The sequence below is a fragment of the Streptopelia decaocto genome, assembly GCF_964273445.1.
Source record: "Streptopelia decaocto genome assembly, chromosome: 3".
NCBI classification, from domain to species: Eukaryota; Metazoa; Chordata; class Aves; order Columbiformes; family Columbidae; genus Streptopelia; species Streptopelia decaocto.
In genome coordinates, this window is record NC_138656.1 from 75516874 (window position 1) to 75543747 (window position 26874).

The 26874-nt window shown below is 43.4% G+C and overlaps 1 protein-coding gene across 3 annotated transcripts in view; it reads right to left on the reverse strand.

Moving 5' to 3' along the window:
- The window catches only part of LIN28B (lin-28 homolog B), a gene marked incomplete at both ends in the record, with an annotated part of 85263 nt that extends 71847 nt beyond the window's left edge, over nt 1-13416 (reverse strand). Inside the window, 2 exons of one of the 3 annotated variants that reach the window (XM_082047191.1) lie at nt 6084-6268; nt 13383-13416. In XM_082047191.1, the coding sequence (XP_081903317.1) occupies nt 6084-6268; nt 13383-13416 (219 nt within the window). Of the gene's footprint in view, nt 1-6083; nt 6272-6698; nt 6730-13382 lie in introns of those variants that run through there. The other 2 variants (XM_082047189.1, XM_082047190.1) reach the window with 2 other exon arrangements.
- Between the last annotated feature and the right edge of the window lie 13458 nt (nt 13417-26874).

Consider the following 26874-nt stretch of genomic DNA (forward strand, 5'->3'; position numbering starts at 1 on the left):
TTTAGCTGATTTAGCAAAAGGGTAAAAAAAAAAAGACCCTTAAATACAGGGAATGAAAAATGTAAACGTTATGTCCTTATTTCTATGTGTTCGCCTGTTTCTAGGTTCCTAGGATCTTACTTAAATTATACCTTTACAGTCACTTTTACACATCTTTGTGGAAACTGATGGGCCTAATTTTCCTTCTGTTAATAATCAGTGGGGAAAGATGGCAGGCTTCTACTAAGAAGCGTTACATACGGTAGATGAATTGAACAATATCTAAATGGGAGTATACTTTGTAAAGAGCTTAAACAAAACTCTAGACGGGTGTAAGATATACTTACTACAGCAGTAATGTAGTTGCAAACCAGGACAGGCAACAACAACAACATTTTTTCACAATTTGACAATTAATTTCCTTTTAGCTTTGGTTCATTTATCTGCTTTGATATCTTAGGTTTGTGCCCCAGACAAAATATCCTCTTCCTCCCAGCATCCCAACCCCTGTGTTCAACTTCCTCAGTCTTGGAGAAAAAGAGGATAGCAAGCTCTGGAAAGAGTGTACTTACTGCTCTGCCAAAGAGACAAAACAGTTCCATTGCAGACCTCTGTCTTTGGGCTGCCTGTGATTTTTTTCTTGTCAATACTTAATGTTTGAACTCCCTCAGCAAAATCTGATCTGGTTCGACCTAATTTAGGTTTCATGGGACTTGCTGTTCACTTAAATATTACACGTCTATTGATAAAAATGCACTGTAATGTTTGATTTAGATGTAAGTGGATGAAATCTGGAAGGTATTTCCACATATGGTGGCTCCATAACTTAAATACCAAATTACAAGTTTATTCAAACAAACATCTTAAACCATCGGGCTTCCAGTAAAGTATTTTGCCATCTGTCTATGCATCCACAGGTAGGACTTGAAATGTAGCACTGGGCCTAATTAATAACCAAAACAAAAAAAATCTTAAACAAGTCTGTACTGTTCCACACCACAAATCCACAGACTCCATCATTTAAAGTCATTTTTTTCTCTATGCTCCAGCTCAGCTGTTGAGTGCCAAAGCTTGGCTCCAGATCTCCAACAGTTACCCATCACAGATTCTACAAGTGTTGGGGCTGCTGAGCAGACTTTAACACCCACATCTTTAGTATAGGTCTGATCTCTGCCGGATCTCTGACACACACTCACTGCAGAGACACGTTTACTCCCCATTCGCTTCCTTCCTCAGCTTCCCTCTCTAAATCCTGCTAGTACTTTTGTTTTGATTAGGACTGGGCTTGCCTGGTCCCCAGCAGAAGTCAAAGATGACAAGTTTGTAATAGCATACTCTGCATGGAAACTTCTGTACTTCAAAGGGGCATTGCTATGCCGTATTTAACAATAAAGAGCAATGCAATATTGATCCCACTTGCTTGCCCAGAACTTCCAGTTATCTTGAGCAATTAAGTAGCTTTTCACAAGCTCCTAATAACATGGAAATGGAAGAGATGTGCTAGATGAATTAACTCATCCTTATAAAAGCACAGATCACATATGTCACAATATTAGAAAATCAGCATTCAGCGTATTATGCCATACCCAGCTTTATACTAGAAAAGGTAGTTCAACTGTGGCTAAAACACTAGGAATTTAAAGAATAAGCATCTGTTTCATCATCAAAAAGGATGGTCAGTCAAGGTGAGAGACTTTTTGGATGCTGCTTACATGTCTAATTTCCCATTTATTCTTTTGTTTACAATTATAACTGAATAGTCTCTGTAATTTTCCCTCCTTTTGTTATAGGTACTTGAACAGTAAGAGGAAAATTTATAATATTTGTCTTTCAATGAAAGAAAACCATCTCCCACTTTTATCAAATCTTGTAATAACAGTAACTTGTAGCAAAGAGTAAGAAAGTTCACATGAAAGTGAAAAGTTTCAAACCAGCTATGTTCCTTTTAATGAGAAAACAAAATACACCAACTCCTGCATGCTGCTCCTCCCTTCCTTCCTCTCCCCATCTCATAAAAGAGGATCCCAAAGAAGGATCATGTTTAATTAGGTCCCACTTCGGAAATCCTATATCAATCCCTTAACACGGTAAGAATTTTGGACTACAGAGCCAGGTCCCAACAAACATCTTCTAAACTGAACAATCCTTCTCATCCTGAAAGACAACATTACTCAGAAATGGAACATAAAATTATAACCCTTGATATTCACAACCATGTATTGTGCCTATTTACATCCAGCACCCTACCCTTCATTATCATCTTTAACATCTGGGCTTCATGCTAAGCAAAGGGAAACAGACATTTTTCTAACATTAGTCCATATAAAGCGTGTGCAAAGAAGAATCTGCAGCATTTCTGCCTTACTGCCAGCATCCAAAAAAGCTGTATGCATCTAAATTGTGTGTACAATTTTGAACATGCAAAAAAAATTAAACATCGTCCTTTTCTCTGATTTTATAAAACTTGAGCTCTTCTTAGTTCTTAGCAATGAAGACCTTTTCTCATGTGCACCACTAAAGGTTTCACTCACTTCACCTCTCCACTCTCCTTTACCCTCGGACAAATACATATTTTTCTAAAATTTAACAAGAGCTGTTCACACATAACTATGTGCAGAATTCACATCATAAAAAAGTAGCAAGCTGTATTATTCATTCCACGCTAACCTATTAAAACTCCAGATGACAATACTGAGACAAATTCAGTAAGGCGCACATTCCTTGGATTTAAGAGAGTTCCACAGGACTAAGATTGCTACTATTCATTTTTTTTGTAAGAAGAAACACAGTGAATTAGGCACACTGCTGCACTGGACATGGCCAGTTTTCAAAAAACTGAATAGTTTTTAGGACTTGTAATTTTTATATGACACTGAATTATTCAAACAAACGACTTAAAGGTATAAGTTGTAGCAGCATAAAGCTAAAAGGACAAGAATGCAGATGTTTTTAAGTGTACCCTTTTTACATTGTGCACAAAACCACAGATGATAGATGCACATATATAATGGCTGATGTGTTTCTACCTTAAATAATGCATCTAGCTCTACACACCTCATTACCAGAAGGGTAACAACAACCTGAAGGTAGATCAGAGATCAATCAAAATGATTAGTGCTGAAGGAAGGACTTAAAAAGTAGAGTTAAAAACAGCTGTTTCATGAACAGAACTTTCATTGGGTAAAGGGGAAGAGAAGTCAAAACAAAAGCATCATCCTCTAAAAATACATCAATATATAAAATTAGTGAAGCACTGACATCAGAAAAATGTGACTATAATCTGCACACAACCAACGTGAAACTCCAAGAAGAAAGCAACATTATTTACTGCAGGCTCTAAAGTCTAGGTATAACGAGCTTAAACTATTATAGGAATTTTAAGTCGACATCCAGTAAGCAAGATCTCATAAGCTGGCTATAACCTCACCAAGAAAAGGCAGTAAAAATATTGTTGCAAGGTTCAAGCTAGCTTTGACAAGACTTGGACTAAATAAGACAGAAGCTTCTTTTCTCTGCTTAGACTGTCTGATTCTATAAAATGATACTAGTAGCTACAAACATTGCAGAACAAGTGAATGCATGCAATACCATGTGTACACACTTAAATGACAACGTGTTTTCAAGGCAGTTTTCAACAGTAGTATTCTCATTCAACAGATTAATAAATAACATCTTTGCCTTGAAAAGGCCTTTTCACACGAGTAAATTTTTCAGATTAATGAAACTAATAAGAATAGGGTCCAATCACTGTTTAGGCAGCACTGTTAACATCACTAATTTAAAGACATTTTTATACTCTGCCTGCTACTGTTACAACTGATCAGCTAGTCAGCTTAACACGAAGCATTCTCTATAGAAATATAAATTATCTAACATGTGCTTTGAAATGAAATAGATACTGCTTTTCCCCATTACATTAAACAGAAAAATTCTGCTTTTGACTGACAGAAAGAAGATGCATCTCATCATGAAGTTCATGTGTATCCTAGATTGCATAAGAAAGAGAAAAGGTGAGAAATGTTTTCTTTGTTGTAAGAGCAATCTGTTGCAGAATACTAGTAACTTCACTCAGCAAGACATATCTCTAAGTAATACTCAAAATGACTGAGGTGCAGAGTTTATGTGCAATGAAACACACTATTTTTCACTGCCTTTTACATTGTGATATGTCTTAGAAAGTATTATCAATGAATTGTAGAATATTAAAGAGTAAACAAGCATGTCTAACATTTTCTTCTTGTCTCCCCTTTTGAACAGTGACGTTCAAATTTACCACATACTTTAAAAATTATTTTCTATGACTACTTTTCATTATGGAACAGCACACCTTGTCTAGTATTACTTCAATGTGTCATCATATCATGCAGTTCAACGCTTTGCTATTTCCACAGCACTACCAATAATCTTTGTTTCCAAATGTGTTTTTTTATTAACACCAGTGCTATGCTGCAAATGTTTGTTTTCCATTATTTGAGAAGAAAAAAGAATGACAAGCATTAACAAGAAATTAGATTAAGAAAAAGGTTTTTTATCATAAAGTAAATTTGTGGAACTGCAAAGAGCAGTTTCACGACTTTAAAAGGTACAAAGAAGGGAAGGGAGGAAAACAGGATGAAGAATGCTCCTTCTTTGATAAGTATTTCATTGATTTGGTTCTAAAAAGAAAAAGCAGCAGCAAAGAGGGGAGCACCTCGTATACCAATACAAAGCGGGAAATGTAAGAATTTAGGAAAGTTCACTATTGGATTCTACACTTTACGTAATTCCAAATGCAAACAGCTAATATTGATGTGCAGGGCCTTAGGCGCAGGGTACATATAAGACAGCAAGATCAGAAATCCAGTCCACTGCAAGGAGCAAGGCAACATGCCACAGCAGCAGCACTCATCTCTAAATTTCAATCACCTTTTTATTAACCTCATTAAAGGTGTATTATTAATATTTTTAAAAGCCTGATGAAAGCTACCAGAACATATGGCCGAGCCATCTAATGGAACATAAAAAGGGAGTCACTATTTAATCATGGTACAGTCCCCTGCCCCGTCATTGCAAACGTCATAGAAAATGGACAACCACGTAAAAAGTTAAGATGCCTTTTGACTTTCCTAACATGGCCCTAGCCAAATCCAAAATGGTCTCTTTACCTGATACCACTCCTCTGTTCTCTGATCACAGAGAAGATGGGTATCATTCAAAATAGTGTTGTTGCAACTGGAGACTAACAGAAGGACCAGGGAAGGTCTACACATGCTCCTTCTTCACAAACCACACTACAGACCTTGGGAAAAGCTCCGTTATAGTTTTGTATGTATCTTGCACCCGAAACTCCTTTGTGTGAAGGCATTCATGCCGGCTTCCACTTTCAAAATACAGTGTTAATGCTGCTACGCTTAAAAATAAAAAAGACTGCCACAGGCACCTTCTCTCCCAAACAGCCTTACAGAGGTGCTGCTTTTGGTCTGATTCCTTAATAATTACTTTTTCTTTTTTTCCTAGGAAGGAATATTTAAAAATCAACCAACCAAACGACAGGCACACTTCAGTGTATCACCACAGGGACACTCTCAGGTCTGAATTACTGCAAAATAACACTATAATTATGTCTCAGTTTCACTAACTAATCTCAGATGAGCTTTTAAAAAACGATTTGAGGTTTACAAGAAAGGCATTTAAAACTATTCAAATGCTATCTGAATGAAAACCGACATTTATTTATCCTTTTCCGAAATTAATTTTAATCAGTTTCCAAGGAAAGGCATATCTGCTCCTGATCTATCTCGTGACAAATAATAAATCTTGTTAAAATGAAGTGTGGTATTTTAAAATACAAGCACAGGAGAAGTTTCTAACCATGGAGGAAGATATAAAGAAACAACATTATCCTTTTGCACAGATCTCCAGCCACAGAGACTGAGTACAGCCTAATGACCTTATTTACTCAAATTGTACACTGCCAACAAAACCACTACCTAAGGCAACTTTTTAATTGCAGATATACCTAAATACCTAAGGAAAACAGGTTACTTCTATTCACATGAAACCAGGGTCCCACTGAGCTCAGTCAAATGTGGCAGGCTGAGATGGAAGACAAAAACGGGTCTTACTTGGTGTACAAAGACATCAACTGGAGACTCCAAGGGGCTTCCCTCTCGGTTGCTCATGGAGATGAACCCGAATCCCATTCTCACATTGAACCATTTGCAATGGCCGGTTCCGTGCAAAACCTGGGATTCCTCCTCTTCCTCCTGCTCCGGCAACTTCCCAGGCTCGTCTCCACCTTTACTCGCCCCTGCTGAGGAAGAGGGAAAGGCGGGGGGGGAGAAGGGGGGAAAGGAAGGGGGGGAGTGGAGGGAGAAAAAGAAGGAAGGGGGGGACAAGATGCACAGCAAAGAGTTAAATTCTGGTAACATCATTCTGCCACTGTATACGGGAGTTACTAGAGAAGAAACCGAAAAATAAAGAAAAAAAAAAAGGCAAAACAAAATCAAAAAGCAAACGGCGAAAAGAGCCTAATTTTTCCTAAATCCTAACATAAACAACCTTCTCACCAAAATACGTGAAAAAAAAAAAAATCACCGGAGGTTACAGAGAGGAAACACTGCGTACGGAGCCTCTCCCGCTCTCTTTGCCCAGGCCAGCCCACGTTTCTGTACATACGTGTATTTTTCCATTTAACTCCATCTTTCAGCCACATTACAGCACGGAACGCGATACTTTACTTGAATATTGCTGGTTTAAGACCGATCCCATTTCTCAACAAAAATTCTCAGCTCAATTAGTCTATCCTCGCAAGGCGCAGGACGGGGTGGCGAGGGGGGCAGGCCGGCCGAGGAGGGGTGGAGGAGAGCGAATAATCAAAATTGGGTAGATTGCACAACTGGTTATTGCACATGCAGCGCCGAAACCACTATTTTCCAACGTGTAGCCATCCCTCCTTGGAATAAACTTTCGATTAAAGTTGGGACAGGTGTACGGCCGTTTTCTCATCCCACCACTGCAACTGTGCTTAATCAAACAGGAACAATTCAAACAATAGCCCCCTGAAAGCTTTTCAAGTTGTGAATCGGTGTGGGCGGTACGGAACAGTTTCTGAGCTGGGTAACAATGGGTTTGGAGAAAGCCCCCTTGCGCGAGCTGCTAAAAAAGGGTAATGCATAGTTGGGTTAAAAGGGGGGTAGGGGGGAGAGGAGAGGGAGAGAGCGAGCGAGCGAAAATCATAGTAAAACAATAGAAAAAGAAAATTAACCTTCGGCCATGTTGCCCCACGGGCCCTCTGCTCCAAACTCGTGAGATGAAAACTTTCCCTGTGGATCGAAGTGGTCTTCTGCATTAATCTAACATCCTGATTTTCAACGATCGCAAATTTAGCTCGCATGGTCTAATGTGCTTTCCCTCTTTTGATTTTTCCCCTTCTCTCTCGCTCCGTTTCTGGCCCCCTGCGCACACGTGACTTGCTCAATTACATGCTTTCTTGCTACTAATTTCACATCGGATCCTTAAGGGGTTGGCAGGAGGCAGGAGTAGCCAATCGCCATTTCAACTAGGCTGACACACCAAAATAATTTATGAATGAACAAGAAATTTCCAACACGGCTCTTTTTTTTTTTTCGACAGCTAATCTGCACGCGTCTTTACGGGAAATCGAGATGACGTGTTATTGTGGGGTTTCTGCACTCCCGTTCATGCACAAATACGTAGGAACATCCGTGTGCTTCTAAATACAGCCCAGAGAACAACAAATATATGCAGAGGCGGATATGCCGATGAGATTATTAGGGTATCTGTGCACGCTCGAGGCGGGGTACGCGTACACGCACGAATGCGAAATGCTTACAAATGAGATATACACATGGGTACAGACATGCACTACGTATGTGGGCATCAGCGTGTGTTACCGTCTGCGCAAAATACGGGCGTATGTATAACCGGATCGCCGCTTCCACCTGAAGAAAAGCCGCCCGAAGCCCCCGCAGCGCTTCTGCCTCTCGGCACCGTCTTCTCCCGGACCGGCCGGAGCTCCTGCGGCGCTGCCGACGCCAGGGCTGGGTCCGTGCCCGGCGCAGCCCGCGTTCCGGGGCGAGAGGAGGGGCGGGGGGGGAGTGGGGGGGTAGATAGCTGCCTCTCCCGACCCCCGTGTGTGTGTATCTATGTGCGTGTGGCGCGGCTGCCGGGCGGCCGCCGCCACTCACGCCTGTGCTGCGCGTTACTAATTTCGCATTCAAATTAAAAGCGCGCCGGAAACGCGATATCACCTTAATATGGCTCAGAATGTGCGGAGGTTTAGCGTTTCAAAACATTTCTGGAGGGGGATGGGGCGAGGAATAGTACTTCACAGGTTTCTCCGCCATCTCTTTCCGGGGGAGGGGATGTGATTAATGACTTCCTAAATAAGAGCCCAGTTTTCAAGTCTACTATTGGAGTGAACCTCAATCAGCAGCGATTGTTCCCCAGGAGCGCGGGGGAGAGGGAGAAGAGGAGGACTACTACTGACAGAGAAAGGGGTTTGCTGGAGAGGAGGAAGGAGAGGGAAAAAAAACCCCCACAACACAACGGAGGAAGAAGACAAAGAGGGGAGCAATAACGCTGACCGGGGACTGCTGTTTTAAGTCTTTACTGCCAGCGGGAGGGGGATGTAACTCGGAAAATAAATGCGTTCAGTGTAACGGGCTTGGTACCAGCCTGAGTGCACCCCCTTACAAACGCACTCCCCTTCGGCTCTCGCAGGTACACAGAAAACAACGTGCTCGCAAGCTCCTGCTATTGCTGCACTTACGGTCAAACGTTTGATTAAAAAATATTTTTTTGAAACGTAAAAAAATACCCTAATTAGGTGAGATTCCGTTTTATGTTCCATCTGTCCTGTCTCCAGTGGAAAGGCACAGCTGAAGGTATGAACTCATCAGCTTTTGCCTTTTCTGTCCTCACCACCACCTACTCAGATATAACCTCACTTTACATCCAGTATTGTATAACCTTTAAACATTGACTATATCTTGTTAAAACCTGGGCTCAATTACTTTCTTATTAAACCCCCTTCCTCCTCTCCCCCTCACCCCCCGGCATCCTCTCTTATCCTAAGGACACACACAAACAAAAGCCAAAGCCACAAACCGACCTGTGCAAGACCTGAATACAAGGGGTTTACGCATTTGCAAAGCACTTGCTGTTGTTTTGGAAGTGGCGTCGATCAGTCTGCCCAATTAAGGGGGACGCCTTTGCCCCGATGGGCCTGTTTACTCTTTTTGTTGCCTTTCAGGAAAGCGTAAATTCCCCTGTGAGCGCCTCGTTTTTGTGTGAAATACCAAGGTGCTCGGTTTGATCGTTCGCTAGAAAGAAGCGAGGGTGGGCGAAAGTGTACAAATACAAGCAGCTTGGCAAGTGGAGCAGAAGCAGCTTTAAATCCTGAAATTCCTTTGCAGTCTTCAACCGTAAATTTCCTATAGGTTATTTCAACAGTGGAGGTCGACTTCCTACACTGACCTGCCTTACGCATTCGTGCAACAGACCACTTCTTTTTGCTCGTAACCTCCCTTTCCCCTTTACGATAGCGATTATTTTACAATATTAAATCACCAGTAATTTTATATGCTTGGATCTTATGACCGGGACAATAGCTAATATATTATAAATGTACGAGATTTTAACACAGTTGAAGCCCCAGCTATGAACAAGAAATTAAGGTTACCGGAAGAAAAAATGCTTACGCCATTTACTTGAAGTGCCCAAGACTACATTTATTGTAGCAGAATGGCACATTTATAAAACACGAGTACTCTCTGCCCCTCCCTTCAAAAATATCGAAAGTATTCTGTTTAATACCGTTTTAAAGGTCGTTATTTTTTTCAGATTGACTTATTCTACCGACATTTGGTATGAAAATTCCTTAGAGGCTAGAATATTGGTTAAACGGATGCAAATGAGTTGATTGAGTTCATTAAATGGAAAATTGTCTTGTTAGCAAATTTCAGTTGAAAGCAAATTCAGTATAATATGTTCTTCGATTAATAAATGAATGACTACAAAAACAGGTAAATAAATATATGTAAATACATATGTTGCGAGGTATTTCTTACATTGAAAAATAAATGTAGATTTTGTAAAAAAGGGGGGGGGGGGATATCTGCAAAGGGTCTTTACTGAGATTTTTCAGGCCTCCAGTATTAGTGGAATTAAGGTTGGGGTCACTGGACTGGTCACTGGTGTCAGATGTTATCGACTCATTCATTTCCTGCAAGGGACATCAGCCTTTCAAGTTTTGTGGAAGGTAGAGAGCTGTTGCCAGCTGGGAACTCTCCGGGAGGAAGAAAAAAAAAAAAAAAAAAAAAAAAGAACCAACCCACTAACACCCTTCCAAAATTCATTCGCAAAGAATCGGGGAAAGGCGGGAGCCAAAGGGGATAGGAGATAAAGGGGGTTAAAGCCCTACAGAACAAGCCAGTTCATGGAAAAACCGGTTTAATGGTAATAATTTAGATATTTTTTAAAAATTATATCCTTACATTTCGCAATTTATATGCTAATTATGGTAAAGACAATTATAGGATGCTCGATCATTATTTTTCTACATGCACAGTACGAGTTCGCTTGAAACTATGTAACCAAAACCAGTGGTGTTGCATTTCCAATTTGTCACCTTCCTAGAACTTCTAAAGTCCTAATTCTGGTTTCGTTTATTCCCCTCCCACCCCTCCACCCCCCAAAAAAACAAAACAAAACAGAAAAAAAAAAAAAAAGGCCAAACAAGTAACCGACCCGCGTGCATTTGAAACAAAACGCGTGCTTTACACTTGAAAGCAGAGCTCGGGGTGCTGCCGCGACTTCCCATTTCAAAGCAGAGCCAGCATTTCTCGCCGACAAGCGGGCAGAAAAAGCAGGAACGGCGCCGGAGAACTCCTACCCCCCTTCATCGTCACTTGATGGGGCTGGTCGCTTTGAACCGCGGCTGCCCCACGCACGACAGCGCCGGCCCACGCGCGCCTCTCCCGCTGATGACCGAATAAGACACCCGTCGTGTTTCCTACACGGGTTTAAGCGAAACCGACTTTTCCTAACGCGGAAGGGGGCGAGGCTTTCCGGTCGCTTCCTCAGGGCAGAGACCCCTGGCCTGGGGGGTCTCTGCTGGTGCTGAGCTCTTCCCGCCAAAACCCTCTCACCTACAGTTTGGGCGCCAAAACCGCCTTCCCTTTCCGCCGCCGTGAAGCGCCCCGGTCGAGGGCGGGGGTTGACACCGGCCCGGCGGACTTTCCTTTCGGCAGCGGCCGTGTCGCTCGGGGGAGGGGGGGCGGGGTAGGTAGAGAGAGGGGGGCCCTTTCCACTCGCTAGTCGCCCCCTGAGTGAGAAGCCGGGCGTCCACAGGCTGTGAGGGCTCGCACACCCGACGGCCGCGGCGGTGGGTCCGTTCCCGCAACTTGCTTTGCCTTTGGTGGTTTATGTTGCACGTTTCCAGAAAATGCGGTTTCTTTCCACCGGGGAATGTGGCGACATGCCTTCCTGCAAATTTCGGAGAGCAGAGTTGGTCGTCCCCAGCCACCACCCAGCTCTCATTACTCTCTGTGTTATGCCTTTGGGATTATTATTATTTTTTTATTATTATTATTTTTTTATTTTAACAAACCATCTTTGGGGAGGTTAACTTTAAGTACGGGTTCAGCGAGCCCCGCTGCCACCCAGTTGTGTGCTTTCCCTGGCTGGGAAGATGAGAGACGGGATTATCCTCGACGTGCCTCTGCGGGGTATGAAGTAACCCGGTTTATAACAGTGCCGTCGCACCGCGCCCGTTTGGAACGACGCCTCTTTTCGGGAAATCCCGTTCTCAGGCGCAGTGGGCGCCTCTCTCCCCCACACCCCGCCCACCGACTGCAACTGGAGCACGATTTTGGGAGCCCCTCCAGCAGCTGCCTTAGCGCCCCTCAGCCCTTACGCCTGCGGTAGGTGCCATCCGCCCTCACCCCGCGGGCGTGCACAGCTTCCCGGAGCCCGGCTCTGTCTTCTTTACGCAGACGGGGCGGCCCTCGCCGGAGGAGTCACGCCGCGGTTTGCAGGCGCCGCTATTTTAATTGACGGCCGGAGCGTGGATTCAAACATGCGTTTTACTGACGTTTTGCGCTGAAGTGAAAAGCGGCGACTATCGGTGCCGCAGAGCCTCCCGGCGCGGTCCACCCCCCCCCCCCCCCCCCTTCTGTGGACCTCTGCCGGCAGTGCCAGCGGTTTGCGACGGGCTTTATAAAATAATAGAAATCTCTCAATCCCGCGCGTGATCCGAGGGTAGGAGGATGCGGGAGGCACCCACTCGGACAGCTCTGCTGCAGGATGTGGTCTCAAGTACATTAACAGTCTCTCAGCTGTGGATTTGGAACCAATAGCGACCGCTTCCCCGGCGGATTTAAGGAGACTCTAGCCAGTCGTCGTGGGAGACTGTCCGACGGGGTTTACACCCCGCAGGGATGACCGGCCCTTATGGAGGCAGCGGCCCCAAGTAACCGTGCCGGCGGCCAGCGCCCCGGTTTCACCACTTCACTCCCGCCGTGCAAGCGGAGGACGAAGAGCGGGCGGCTCTGCGCCTCAGGTGCTCTCGTTCCAGCTCCTGTCCGCGCCCGGGCTCGGTGCCGCGTCCCAGCGGGGCGCACATCCTTCTCGCTGGGCAACCGCCTAAGCGTTCTCGCGCGCCGCACGGCAGCCTGAGCCAGTCCGGCTGTGACACACGCAGCTCCCTCCGCCCCAGCACACAGGTAAAGCCTGACCCCTGCCAGCGCCAGCTCCGGGCTATTTACCGCCGCACCGAGCGCTCCCCGTTGCACAGGACACGGGAGTTTCGGGGCGGCGGGCTCGGCCTCCCTCCCTTGGGCACGCAGCGCCTCTCCGCGGGGGAGCACCGACCCCTGGCCCGCCGCCGTGCGCATGCGCGGCCGGGCCCGTTGGGGACCGCACCCCACAGCCGGCCGGGAAAGCCGGGACGGGCGGTCAGCGCTGCCCGTTTGGGCTGCGCTTGGGAGAAGCGGCGTCGCGATCGGAGGCGGCTCCGTGGCGGTAACGCCCGGCCGGCGCTTTAACGTGACAGCGGCATGAAAGTAACTCGAGGAGTTACAATTGTAGTGGGGGACTGAGATGTGTACGGCCATCGGTACGCACGGTGTGGTGGCATTCAAAAGCATGGACATGTGGGCTCATACAGTTTACAACAGGTATCTGACTGTAAATAAACTTTCCTTATGTAATTGTTTATTTTTCTTACAGAAGCAGAACACTCAAACAACATGACGCAATAATTCCAAAGCTTGTGCACAAAATTAGTGATTTCCCCCTCAAGAATAAAATTCATCCGAGTCATAGGGACAGAGGTGCTGCAGGACCTCAGTTTCACAGATACTAAGTCAGCCATGTAAGACGCTATAGAGAAGACTGACCTGAGCCTGAGGAGACCTTCTTGAATGACCTCATCGTCTTCTGAGGAACCTAAAATCAGAGAGCTGGAGTCAGTACTGTGCACATTTTACCAGAGTACCATATTTAATTACCTCTTCTCCAGTTTAACGGCTCATTAGAAGGCCATAAAATGTCAGGGCATTGACTCTGTGAAGTGACCTGTAAACTTACTGTTTGAGACTTACCTAGCTCATCAGAACCACAATAAGGTAACGAATGCATAAGATAAAAATCAGCCGCTGCCTTTTTTTTTTAAAGTGTCCATAAAAGCATTGCCCCTTTCATTGGTCTCTTAGGAAAGCTATGCAGTTGATGACAAGAGGGAAAAGACACAGATTTGCAGGATATTGGAAGGTGTTTGTTTCCTTTATCAATATTTAATTGCAATAGGTAACCTAAGAGCTAGTAAGTTGTCTTTACTACACTTAAATTGTACAAATGAAGCAATCAGTCAGACCTTGTGTATGATTTTAAAAAAAGAAAATGATCCTTCAGGAGTCTTTCATGGTAAAAATCTTAACGCGATGCAACAGAAAAATGCTTTCAATTATGTCCGTTATAACACTGCAGAACGTAATATGTAACAGTGTTAAATTATAGGTCTCAATCTGAACAAAACCAATTAGTCATAAAAATGCAGATGTGTGACTTGATTGAAACTACATGATAGATGTACTTTTGATCTAGTTGAGCAAGGCTTGGCTAATTTTGTATAATGTCAATTAAAATCTCATTCAGGAAACAAGTACTGTAGATGGTAGGAAGCATGAAGGAAAAGACCTTGGTTCTGGAGTAAGCGTGTTACTTTGGCTGTCCAGTTTGTTTAGTAAATGAAAGATGCATAGGAACATGCACAAACTCACCTGCTATAAGCCTGTCCTCTTGTCACCCTCTACTGTCTTTTGAATAATCTATTTTATCTAAGACCCATGCAAAACAAACATGGAATTGCATTATTCTCCTGTTTAGGTATAAGCCAAATTCTGGTATCTTTTAGAGAAATGTGAGATTTGTCTTTTTCCAATTTAAGGGCACATCCTGATAGTTATCCTGCTCTCTTACTAAAAAAGATGGGATATTCCACTAGGACTGAGCAAAACCAAAAAAAAAATTACCAAAGACAACTGGGAATTTCTCTAACTTCTTTTCCCCTACAGTCAGCTATCCCTTGTCCTTTCCAACACCAGGAACTGAAAAGGGCATGGTATAATCTTTCTTTTCAATGCAATGACACTGGCAAGCTGATTCAGTTCCTCTTCTTTTGTAGTAATTAACTTTTCCACTGGAACTATGTGGACTTTTGCCTTATATTAAACCTAACTCTACTTTTACACCTTCAGGCATTGAAGCTTAATCTCTTGTGTCTGCTTCGTTGTTCTGCCAACCTGTGGCTATGCGGCTTTTGTGTCTTTCAGATTTACTTGCATTATTTATGCAACATAATGAAATATGCAAGCATAGAGTAAAGGATCCGTTCTCGGCTTTGACATGCAGTCTGCTTCAGTTTATGAAGGGATTAAAAACAAGTATTTGGGGACTCAAATATTTGGGGTGTTGGGACTCAAAGGGGAAAAGTACAGTTCTTAAAAGCTGTAGCAGAAAACAGCACAAGCTCAAGTTATTCTTGCTTCCAGTATCACTGTTTCATAACACATTTGTGAACATTAGATATTTTAGAGTGTCACATAAACATATCAGGTCATTAAGTAAAAAAAGGAGATGTAATTTTTTATAATGTTCTTATAAATGGCTTCCCAATATGATACACAAAACTTGGCACAGGGCACATTAGTGTAGACAAGCCTGAGCATTCCAATTCTATGAACTCATGAAACGAGATAATTTAAATGACAAACTAATTGGCATGTGTTTTACTGCATCCTACTAAAAGCCATAAGAAATCAGTCCATGACTTAAATGGAAGCAGTCTTGGGCTCTGAAATGGCTCATGGTAAAACCCCCTATGCCTCCTTATGCTGCACAAAACCAGAAAAAAAAAAAAAAGGCATTTTAGTTCTGAAACTATTGAGGCATTTGCATTAACTTTATAAGTTCAAATAACCAAATAAAGCTGTTTAGGAACTACATACTAGACAGCAAGATATTTTTAGAGAAGAAGTTACTTGCTTTGAAAGCAATCCTTAACTATGCATTCACAGCATGTGCAAGGATATTTTAACAGCATAAAAAATAATGCAACAGAACACCATAAGGAAATATTGCAGGGTAGGAAATACAGTATCAGTAGTATCAGTTAAAGACACACTGACAGACATTCAGCAAAGGTAATCCACCTTTCAGTACAGGTAGCACATTGTATAATTCAGCTTACTTAACAGTTTATATAGTTTATTTTTGACAACCTACTAGTCATTGGAAAATAATAGTAAGTCTATACCTATCTAAAATTGAAACAAAATATCTTTGATAAGCATTGTTTTGAATTCATTAGCTTGAGCAAGTTTGCTGCCAAAAGATTCAGAAACATAATTTCAATGGATAAAGGTAAAGCAGAAGTACATAGTTACCTCTTATAAATAAGTTGCATGCTCCCCTCCAAAAATAAGTTGAAAATAAAAATTCAGATGTTAAGCCTGTTTCTTTCAGAGCCACTTGTAGCCAGGGAACTCATTTTTTTTTTCCACAGAGTAAAGCCAGCAGTATTTTTTTGAAAGAATGCTAGATACTCTATGACCAGAGTGCAAAAGAACTACAGAAGAAAACCCACCAATACTTTATTTTACAACAAACAAGTATGATAGTGATGCAAAGGAAGAGGAGAAAACACTCCAATGTTAAAGGAGCCCTTTTAGTTAACTCATCAGGAGTGAAGGCTTACACGGATGAAGGCTGCCAAGTATATACAAAATTTTAAAACTCCCTATACAGAACCCAAGCATAGAAAAAGCATGAAACATCACCTTTTAAAACATATACACACACACACACTGGTCAAATCTATTAACCTACGAAACAGATTTTGTAATTAACACTTTGCTGTCTATCTTCTGAACCAGACAGTAAAAATAACACTTTATTTTTTACAGTTCTTGATTGCTAGCTAGAAGCACTATGCACACAGAATTTGATTTCAAACATCACAAATGACTGTTGTCTTATACTCAGAACTACCTTGGTTTAAGAGTATGTACATGAGTTCTTTAATGGATTTAATCCTGAGATCTTTTCATTGTTTTAACTCTCTTTTCCTTTTATTCAGTAAAATATAGTTAGCCTCAAATGCATAAATAAGAAAAAAAATTTTTCCGGAAAATGTATGTTCAGGTGTCAATGTCCTTATGTAATTATGGGGGGGGGGGGAGGAATATAATTTGAAAGCTCTCACTATTTTATTCTTAGCCTAGCCATAATTTTCTTCCATGCTTTTCTTCTTAAAATATTTTTTTTTCTAGCAGGATAAAAGTGCATGTAAGATGTCAAAACATTTTAAAAAATGTGGATTCAAGAAAGTTACTTGAACAACTAGCGAATTAATATTTAGTGTTTCTTTACTAACTTCACTTGATTTTCTCACTGATTTCAGGGAGGGCACTTACAGTTTCAAGTAAATAAAGTAGCTTGGCAATAGTCCAGATATGCTTCTCTCAGATACAAAAAGAGGCTATGCAGACCTTAGTTCTTAAAAGATGATGAACACATTTTTCAAGATCAAACATCCAGATACGCACCTTCTAACTACTTGTAAGAATGTAATTTGACTACAATGGGAACAGAGAAAAGTAAAATGTGCTTCTACCATTGTTAAGAATCTGGTTCTTTTGGGTGATACAAAAAGAGTAATAAAACCACCTTATCAGAATTGGAGCAAATGAAACCCTGTCACCTATTTAAATAGCATCGAAGTTTCTCTTAAAAATGAAACACTATTATTGTATTAATATTGACAATTATTTTAGTGTTGAAACTATTTAGGATTTTTTAATGTTAAAACTTTAATCATATGTACAAAAGGAACATGGTGAGCAACACTATTTTTGTTTTAAGTACCAAAATTAGGTATATACAATTCTCAAATTTAGTGTTTTCATTTTAGCAGAATCTGTAATTTCATACAGGCTGCATGTGAATATACATATATTAAGCAACTATGATAATTATTTAATAAAAAGCAATGTAAAATAAGTATGTTTCAAACAATATTTTGTAAGAGCAAAGATGAACTTTTAAAAATACACAATCAAAAAATAACACATCACCTACCACTACTGTTTTTCTACTTCCTTCATATTTAAGGAATTTTGTTCCCAGTTTACTGGGCATATTGAAACTGCCAAATATTTATTTGCTATACAGCAAATGAAACTATGAGAAAACTGTCTTGTGTTCTTAGAACATTTGTTTTCAGACAAAATACACCTTTGTATTTTTAAATTAATTAGTATCAGTACTTTGTAATTAAAAAGAACTTTAAAAGCTACAGTTCTCAAAGCACAAATAGATCAACATATTTTTTCAGAGATTGATCACTGATTTATTTTGTAGTCATTTCTATGAAAAACTACATATATCACAAGACTTTATTTCCCCACTTGAAAACTGTTTGCAAACAAAACAATGCCAAATGAAGCCCTGATAAAATACATGTTAAAGGTGAAATTAAGAAAGAGCCATTAAGGCAACAAGGTGAATTCGATATCTAAGTTTTTAGTTTAAAGAAAAACAAGGGTCTTTTTCCGTTCTCCCTGAGCACACTGAATTGAACGGGTATTGTTTACATTCAATGTAGAGATGTTACATTTTTAATCCAGAACTGTACATGCTTTTTCCTCAGTGTAAAACATTATTAAACCAATATTAAGTCTATTCTATAAACAAATTGAATAAATCACAACTTTTGTTTAGGTTATAAAAATACTCTAACTAATTAACACTTCAGCATCATCCCCTCTAAAGTGATGGCATTACAACAAGTTTTATTTTTACAAACATATTCTACAGATTTTTATTTGTTTTTAGAGCAACTTTGGTATGGTTTGTTCAGACCTCTTTTCTGAGATGTTTTACATTAATATTGTTTTAATGGAATTTATACATCTTTCACATACCCTTTCCTTCGCATAGAATTTTTCTTTTATTTGTACATGCCATTTACCTAAAAATCACAGGTGTTTTGTTTTGTTTTAGTCACTGAATTATTACTCGAGAGTGTTAATAAACATGGACATCTTTTTATCACTGGTATTTCATAACATACTTACCAAATACTGCTACGGACATTGTGGATTAAAATCTATCAAACCAAAGGTTATAAAAGTAAAACAAGAGATGAGTGTCTGTATTTTAAACACCAATATTCACTTTATTCGCTTTTCTAGACGTATGGCTAGTACCGGAAGTATGACATTTTTCTCATTTTAACTGGAGTGGACAGCAGTCCTGTATGTCATACCTTCTGACTGAGTCACTGTTTAAAACAACTCAACAAATAAAGTAATGCAATGGTCGTCTTTTTTAAATAAACTTTAGTGTAGATAGGTCATAAATTCAAACCAGGGAGAAAGTACACAGGAACATCAGTGATATACAACTAAAAATTTACAAACTCTAAAATCAAATATTAAAATCTTTAAAATCAGTGCACACATCAGTATTTGAAGTAGGTACAGGAGACACAGTGTCTGGAAGAAAAGCAAAAACCTACTATGTAATACAAAAATACTAGTGAGTGTACAAATTTTAACAGTATAATTTGCAGGCATTATCCTTAGGTGTTGCAATAATGTACATGGTCTAAATACATATCAAATCTTACCTATAGCATTTTTATTAAATACCTTTAGAATGTTTATGAAAACATGGTTTAGTGTAAATGTGATATTATCATAAACATTGATACAATCCCTTCAAATTCTTAAGAACCCTGAATCTTAACTAATGAAAGAATACTACACTGCATACAATAAAATGATAATCACATACTAGTTAAACAGTAGTTTTTTAGATATGTGTAATTACTGCACAGTGACACAGAGAATGTTGCAGACTGGAAGCAGGATTTTGGGGAAGGAAAGTGCTTTGCTAGAAATAATAAGTATGTGCATGAACACCAAAATGCACGGACCTGCAATTTAACTTAATTGAAATCACAGTATGCATCATCAGGATAGCTCTCTTTTTCCTTAGATCACTGAAAAAAAAAAAAGGACTACACTCTGTTCTCTCAGTTCTCAAGTACAAATACTAAATACAGATTATTGATTATTAAATGCTAAATTAAGAAATGTATTTAAATGTTTAGACAGACCTATTTTTATATGAGTAACAGTGGCAGAAATAATTCCACACTACAGCCACATTCAAGAGGGAATTGTGCATAACTACCTCTATTTCTCTGTTAAAATTGACTAGTTAAATATTACAGTCCTCACTTTTCTGTATAATTAAGCTTTTGTTCAACCATGAAAAAACTAGAAACTGATTGCTTGAAAATGAGCTGCATGACCTTTGTCCCAGTTTGTCACCTCTGACCTTTAATTTGAAGACCCTGCATATCAATTCATTCTATTTTTAGAAGCAGAACATTAAAGTCCATATATTTTAAAAATTATTATCCTTCCACACGAAACACATCACATTGTTTTTGTCTTTTGTAGCCCTTACACCCTTACACCAGAGTAACACATTTGTTTTTTATTATGCGATTGCATTTGAAGCACCCCCTGTGCAATTACAGAAAATGAACACTTGTCTCTGTGGTGAAAAAAAGCTTGCCTTTTTTTTTTTTTTTTTTTTTAATGTACTAGAGAAGCTGCAGCCTATTAAAGTTAATTTAGAAAAAAAATCTTCTGGATTGCACACTTTTCTTTACAAATGTAATTGTGTTTTCTGAAAAAAGAGGAAAAAAAGAAAGCTCATGTCTGTGTTCATATTGCTGCTAATGGATACCTGTTTTTTCTTGACCCTTCCCCATACTATCCATGGTTATTTAACTCTCAGTGATGACATGCTGTTTTGATATCAGCTTTCAGAATATCCTTTCATAAACTGAATCTGTGGTTAAAAATAGCAAACAGCAAGTCCCTGTCTGGTTGCTGGTTTCAGCTGCACTTCCATTTTATATAGGCAACATTATGCTTCGCAAGGTGTCTACCAGAAGTCTTGCTGGAAGGGCTGGGTGCCTTTGCTAAGAAGAAAGAACTACAGTATTTCTGTCATTGACATTACTACCAGTACTCAACACCAACGTGATGCAGCGTATTACATAAAGGCTTTTGGCCAAAGTATTTCCCTGCCGTGACCCCTTTGTGAACGATGCAAAAACACGCGGGACGGACAAACCACGAAGGCAGAGCCCGCCGCCGTGCCCGTGACACCTGACTCGCCGCGGGGCCGCGGGCAGGGCCGGGCCGGGCCGGGCCGGGCCGGTCGCGGCGGCCGCCAGCCGGCACCAACATGGCTGGCGGGGTTCAGCACCGCGGCCAGCGGCCGGAGGAGGCCCCGCCGCCCCGGCAGCTCCCGGCCGGCTCTCGGCGCGTTCGGGGACCGGGGCCGCCTTGCGCCGCACGACGACCCACCGGTCCGCCGGGCTCCGCGCTGAAGGGAAAAATGGTGCCTTTGGAAACCACCTCCCGCCCCAGCGCCCTGCTCGGGGCGTCACTTGGAGCCTTGCCCATTCGCTCAGCGATCGCGCTGCATGTCAGGGGGTTCAGCTGAGACTCAAACAAAACCCTGCCACGGAGATACAAAAAAAGAAAAAGAGGAGGAACAGATATTTCAACCACCTGGGCTTTAAAATTCATTTTCGTGCGGGGATGCGATCTAAACACTGCTCGTGACCTACTGCATCATAGCAATGGCTTAGACAACAACCATTCAGGCCTAGGAGAGGAAGGGATTGGAGCTTCCTTCTTCATTTATTTATCACTATTTTTCCTTTTCTGAAATGTTTAATAAATGCCAACTAATACATTTTCAGATTGGGGGTGGGGGGGAGGAGGAGAAGTTTTGATAAAACTGAGATGGCAGCACATGCCCTTTACAGAATGTATTTTAAAAGCAGTAGAAGACAGCTATTTTTGTCATACACACTGGCAGAGTTTTTACTACAGCTGCATTTTGTAGCTATTACACAAGGCAAACATCAGCAATAATCACTACTTTTGCCATTACATACATCATTTGTTTCACTTCAACAAAGGAAACTTGACTTCCCGGTGTATTAATAATTAAGGTTATAATTTAATTCAATATTGATTCTTACTACTCCTTACCGAGGGGGGGAAGAGGGGTGGGAGAAGGGGGGGTAAGAACTATCATCATTCTTTAAAGAATTAGGGCTTAGCTGCCTATTTTGTAAGTAGTTTTCCAAAGAAGCTTGTCAGCATTGTTTCCTCTGAAGTTTTAAGGCTTTTTTGTGTTTTAAAAAATAAATGACTTGTGATTTTGTAAAGCAAAGCACACAGCTATGAATCTAAGAGTAAACATGCACTATTGTGTTCTAGTACAATATTATATCCAGATACCTCTAAAACCATAAACAACTATATTTAAATGAACTACAACCAAATTTAACTATAATTATTTTCTTAGTATCTGATGACTTGTTCATGACAGGATATTTCCTCTGTACTTGCAATTATTGTTTCCATGCAAGATGTGAAATTCCAAATTAGGCTATTAGATGGGGAAAAAAACCCAGCCCTGTGTACGGCCTATTTAAAAACAACAGGCAAGATCAGTTACATAGGGAAAAAGCATAAATTCTGCAAATAAACTTATATACTACTATTTCATCCCACCACTGCAAGAATGTCATACATAATTTACTGACAACCACTACTGAGCTAACAAGTGGTAAGAAACAAGTAAATGAATAAAATCTCTTTAGCTAATGTTTATCAGATTAAAATGGATAAATCCCTTATGTTAAAGCAAAAAAAAAGATGTAAAATTAACCTAGACTTTTCAGATTTAATTAGGTGCGCCGGTTTCATATTTTTTAATAGTTCGGACAAAATATTTACACGCGCTCCTGTTGAGATGTATGGTTATTTATTAAAAGATTTACTAGCTGTTTATCTGATGCGCCGAACGATTCCTTACAGGCTAATCGCTGCAGCCGAGCGAAGCCGCCGGCGTTCAGGCTCACACACGCCCACCGAGACAGCCCCGGCAGCAGCGGGCGAGCCCGTAGCGGGTCCAGATGCCATTGTCCCTCCGGGCACATCGGCAGCCGGCCGGCCCGCCCAGCCTACCCTCACCGGCCAAACCGACTCCACCGCCTCTGCCCCCGAGCGTGAAACCAGACAAGGAGAAACGAGGCGTTCTGGAGGCACTTCAGCACTTTTATTTGTTCTCCCTCGCACTGCGTCCCGTCGGCACCGGCAGCTCCGCCTCCCGCACGCACCCCCGCCGGCGGGGACGCACCCCCGCACCTCCACACCGCCCCGGCCCTCTCGCCGCGGCCCCACCGAGGGCGGACAGCGGCCGCCTGCGACCCCGCTCTCCCTTCGGCGCGGCAAGGAACCATTCAAAATGGCGGCCCCGCCACCACTCACGTTTAAACCCCCCGCACCGCGCACACGGCGCTGCGCGTGACACCCGGCAGCGGCGCCCGCCCCGGCCCCTCGCCCCCGCCCGCCCCGGCGGCAGTTACCGCAGGCCGGTCAAACCCCGCGCCCTTCGGGGCGCACCGCCACACACCCGGCCACCTCACGGCGGACGCGCCGCCCGGCGGGTCCCATGCCTCTGTCCGTCCACTTTCCTCCCCGGCCTTCCCTTCCGCCGGGCCGCGTGCGCTCCGCACCGGTCTCCGCCCGCCCCCCTGCCCGCAGCGGTTCGCCCGCCGGCCATCGCGATCCGCCGGCGGGGCGCGGGCCGCCCCCTGGCGTCGGGCTGCCGCAGCGTCCCCGAGGCCGCTGCCCGGCCGTTACCTCGGTCCCGGCCGCCGCCGCCGCTCTGGCGGCTCTCGGCGGGGCGCTGCACCCCGCACCCTGCTCGGCGGCGGAGGTAGGCTCCGTCCCTTCACCCTTCCTCTACTACCACTGCTGTCGTCGTTCGTGTTTGACGTGCGGAGCGGCGGCGCCGCCATCCCCGGCCCCCCGTCCTGGAGCAGGTGCCGCGGCTCAGGTGCTGACAGCCGAACCGGTAGCAGCTCCGGCTTCGCTCGAGGGCAGCGGCTGCCGGCAGAGGAGGGTGCGCAGAGCGGCGGCGAAGGAAAAAAAGGTGCGAACCCGGAAGTACACCCGCCACGCCGCCGCCCGCAGGGAAACACCCGCGCCCAAACACAACAATGCGGAGCCACTTCGCCTCCGCCGAGCGTAACTTTTCCTCCAGCATCGAAAAAACCCGCCTGCCGCTCCCTCCTCGCAGCCGCCCGGGGCCGGCGGACCCGAGCACGCCCCGGCAGGTGCGGCACCGGCGGGAGGTCGAGACCCGGCGGCGGCCCCGCCGCGAAGTAGAGGTGAAGTGAGCTCGCTTACCTCCCGCGCGCCATGGTGGCCGGGCTAAGCGGGGCTGCGCCTGCGGCTGCCGCGGTGGGAAGGCGGGCGCAGGGGCTGGGGGCACGCACCCACCGACGGGCACCCCCGGCGGGGACTTTGCCTTCCCGAGCCGCTGGGAGGATGGAACGGAGGAGGAAGCGAACCGCAGCCGGCAGGAGGGAACCGGTGGTCACGCCGGGAAGGCGGCGGCAGCCAGCGAGGAGGGGCGGCGGTGGCGGGCAGACGCGGCCCCAGCGCCGGCTCACGCCGCAGCCGCCGCGCACCTGCCCGCCGCCCTCCCCGCAGGCGGGCGGGCGGGCGCCCGGCGGCTGCGCGCGGGGGCGCTCGAGGGCAGCGCGAGCCGGCGGGCGGGGCGGGGCGGTGCCGCCCGCGCCCGCCGGGAGCCGCCCTCCCGCCGGTGCCGCCTGCGCGCCCTGCGCCCCCATCCCCCGGGCGCCGGGATAAGCTGTCTGGCCTTTGTCCTTCCACAGGCCTCTTCCTGTGCCCTCCGACCTCCGTCCGCCGTGCCGGGACCGCGTGGGCCCGGGGCACCTCACAGCACCTCGGCCTGCCGCTAGCAGAGGTCGTGGGGCTGCTCCTCTGAGAGCCGGCTTGCAGGACTCACCACGTCCCACCAAGCACCTCCTTCCCCGGGGTTCGAACACGCCTCCGTGTCTCCTGGCCGCGTGTCCCGGAGGCGGTTTGACTCCCCTGATTGCATCTGGCTCCGCCGCCCCGGGGAACGGACCCCCCAGCCTGCAGCATGTTCAGCCCGCTTGCGCTGCTGCCGCTCCCCAGGTCTGTCACTGGCAGATGGGGCTTCACTCTTTGTATGGAGGCTCTTGCACAGCTGAATACCACCTTGGCCACTTGCAGCCATGGCTTGCTGGTGCCGGGTCTCATGATGTGCTGTCCACAATCCCGAAGCAGGCAGGTTTGTAGCCCTACAACTGGCTTGTCCGGAGCTTGTGGGTTTCCAGCTGTCTTGCACCACGATGGGATTCCTTTCCCAGCATGTGAGAATTTATCAGTCCTGCATTTTCATTTTCCTAGCTCGTTCTGATTTATCCAGAAACCACCCCAATGGTAGTTTACATACCATCATGTACGTCACCCAAGTGTATATGTTATATAGTACTCTAGAAATAGCAGGGTTAACAAAGTTTGGTTACCTATGGATTAATGTTCCACATTCTTTTTCTACCCATCCCTTCTATGTAGGCTCCAAGTGGCCACTTCCCACATGCACTAGCAAAATGGAGATGGTTCCCAGTGGTGTGACAGGCTCACCAGGTGCTCATGCTGAAGGTTAGCCAACTGGTAACTGGTGAAGTCATACCATCTTTACTCTGTTGAGGACACTGATTAGCAGTCTTTTTTATCTTATCACTGATTTTCATGATACTTAGTATTTTGGGGTCCTTTCTGTTGATTTTGGCTGAAAAGTTGGAAGCAAGGAGATGGATGGTGAATGCAGTTGCACTTTCTTAAGAGACCAAGATAAAAATGTGGCACATAGAAAGGATAGCTCTTTGAAGAGCTCACTTCCCACTCTGTAGTGAGCCCAGTCCACATAGGTTTCTGTCGTTAGGCATTTGTATGCCTGCCTTGATCACAACTTCCCATTCTTGGGATTTCCTTTGTGGATTTACTTTTTGAGGCTCCAGTAAGACTTTCAAGAATGTATCAGCACATTTTGAACGTAATTAAGGGCCAGTCAGTGCTAAAATATTTACGGGGCGTAGCTTTTAAACTTTTTTTTTCTCACGCACACAAAAAACCAAAAAACAACGAAACAAAAAACTTTACACAGAGTTTTGCTATGTGATCTTAGCCTGTGATTAAAGAAGCTATGGAGCCTCTTGAGTCTTCAAATACTGTGCCATGCTTGGCTGAGAAAGGTTTTGTGTTGGACAGATAAATATTTTCAAGGCTTAGGAGAGAGTCTTGTTCAAGGAGTCATCAAATGATGACATGCCACTTAGCCCTAGAAAGTTACTTCATTCATGTTTCCCAGTGAAATTTAAGTAGCCACATTTTGCTAATATTTCTAATATTTGACTATATTACCTAAAATTTAGTGTGCACTCTGTGTGTATATATATATAAATAAATCTAGCCCAATATATAGCTTTATTACCCTAACACAGCTGTAGCTATATTTTGCTAATAGTTTGAGAATGCATGATCTCTTTTCTGAAAGACAAACAAACAAAACCAAAGCACAATCAGATCTTGTTTTTTCACTTATTTAAAAAACATATTTCTAATAAATGAGGAAGAGTTCCCTCCTGGTCCGTGGTACTTGTGCTGAGATATTTTTTCAGAGAAAGAAACCTACCCGCCTGCTTTGGTTTTGTACCTTCAGCATATGACATAATCTAACTTTAGAGCCATTTTTTGTAAAACAAGTTTTAAATGAAACATAAGCAGAATTGAACTCTTTCAATAAATAACTGAACTGCAAACAGTTTGAAAAGCTGTGAAAACACTGCACGTTCTTTTCTATTACTTTCAATTTCTCAGCTTTTTTTTTTTTCACTGGGCTTGTTCATGGGGTTTCCTCTGCGAACTTGGTGGAAAATTTGTTTCTTCCTATGCTGATTAAACAGTTCTAGGCATTTTCATGAGGTACAAGATCTTTTCCTAAGGTGATATGTTAAAGTGGTCTGCCATTCCTGGTGAAAAAGAAAAGGCACTGAAAATATTTTCCAAAAACAAACAAACAAAAGGACTTGAAAAAGCACTTTTAATTTTTCATGCTGTATGTTCCACGCAAGGCAAACCAAAACATTTAGCCTATTTGTGTTGTGCTGCAACAAAAATAATTTCTGGAACAGTTCATGAAAATGTCGTAAAATCATTATGTATAGTATTTTTCTAGTGAGGTCTACTAAAGCTTTTTCATTTCAGTTAAAAAAAAAAAAGAAAAAAGAAAAGCATTCAGTAAATTGTGCTGTTTTCCATTCTGTAATGGTGTCTCCAACTGTGGGAAATATTAATTGAACATTTGAAAAGAAGGAGCTGAAAC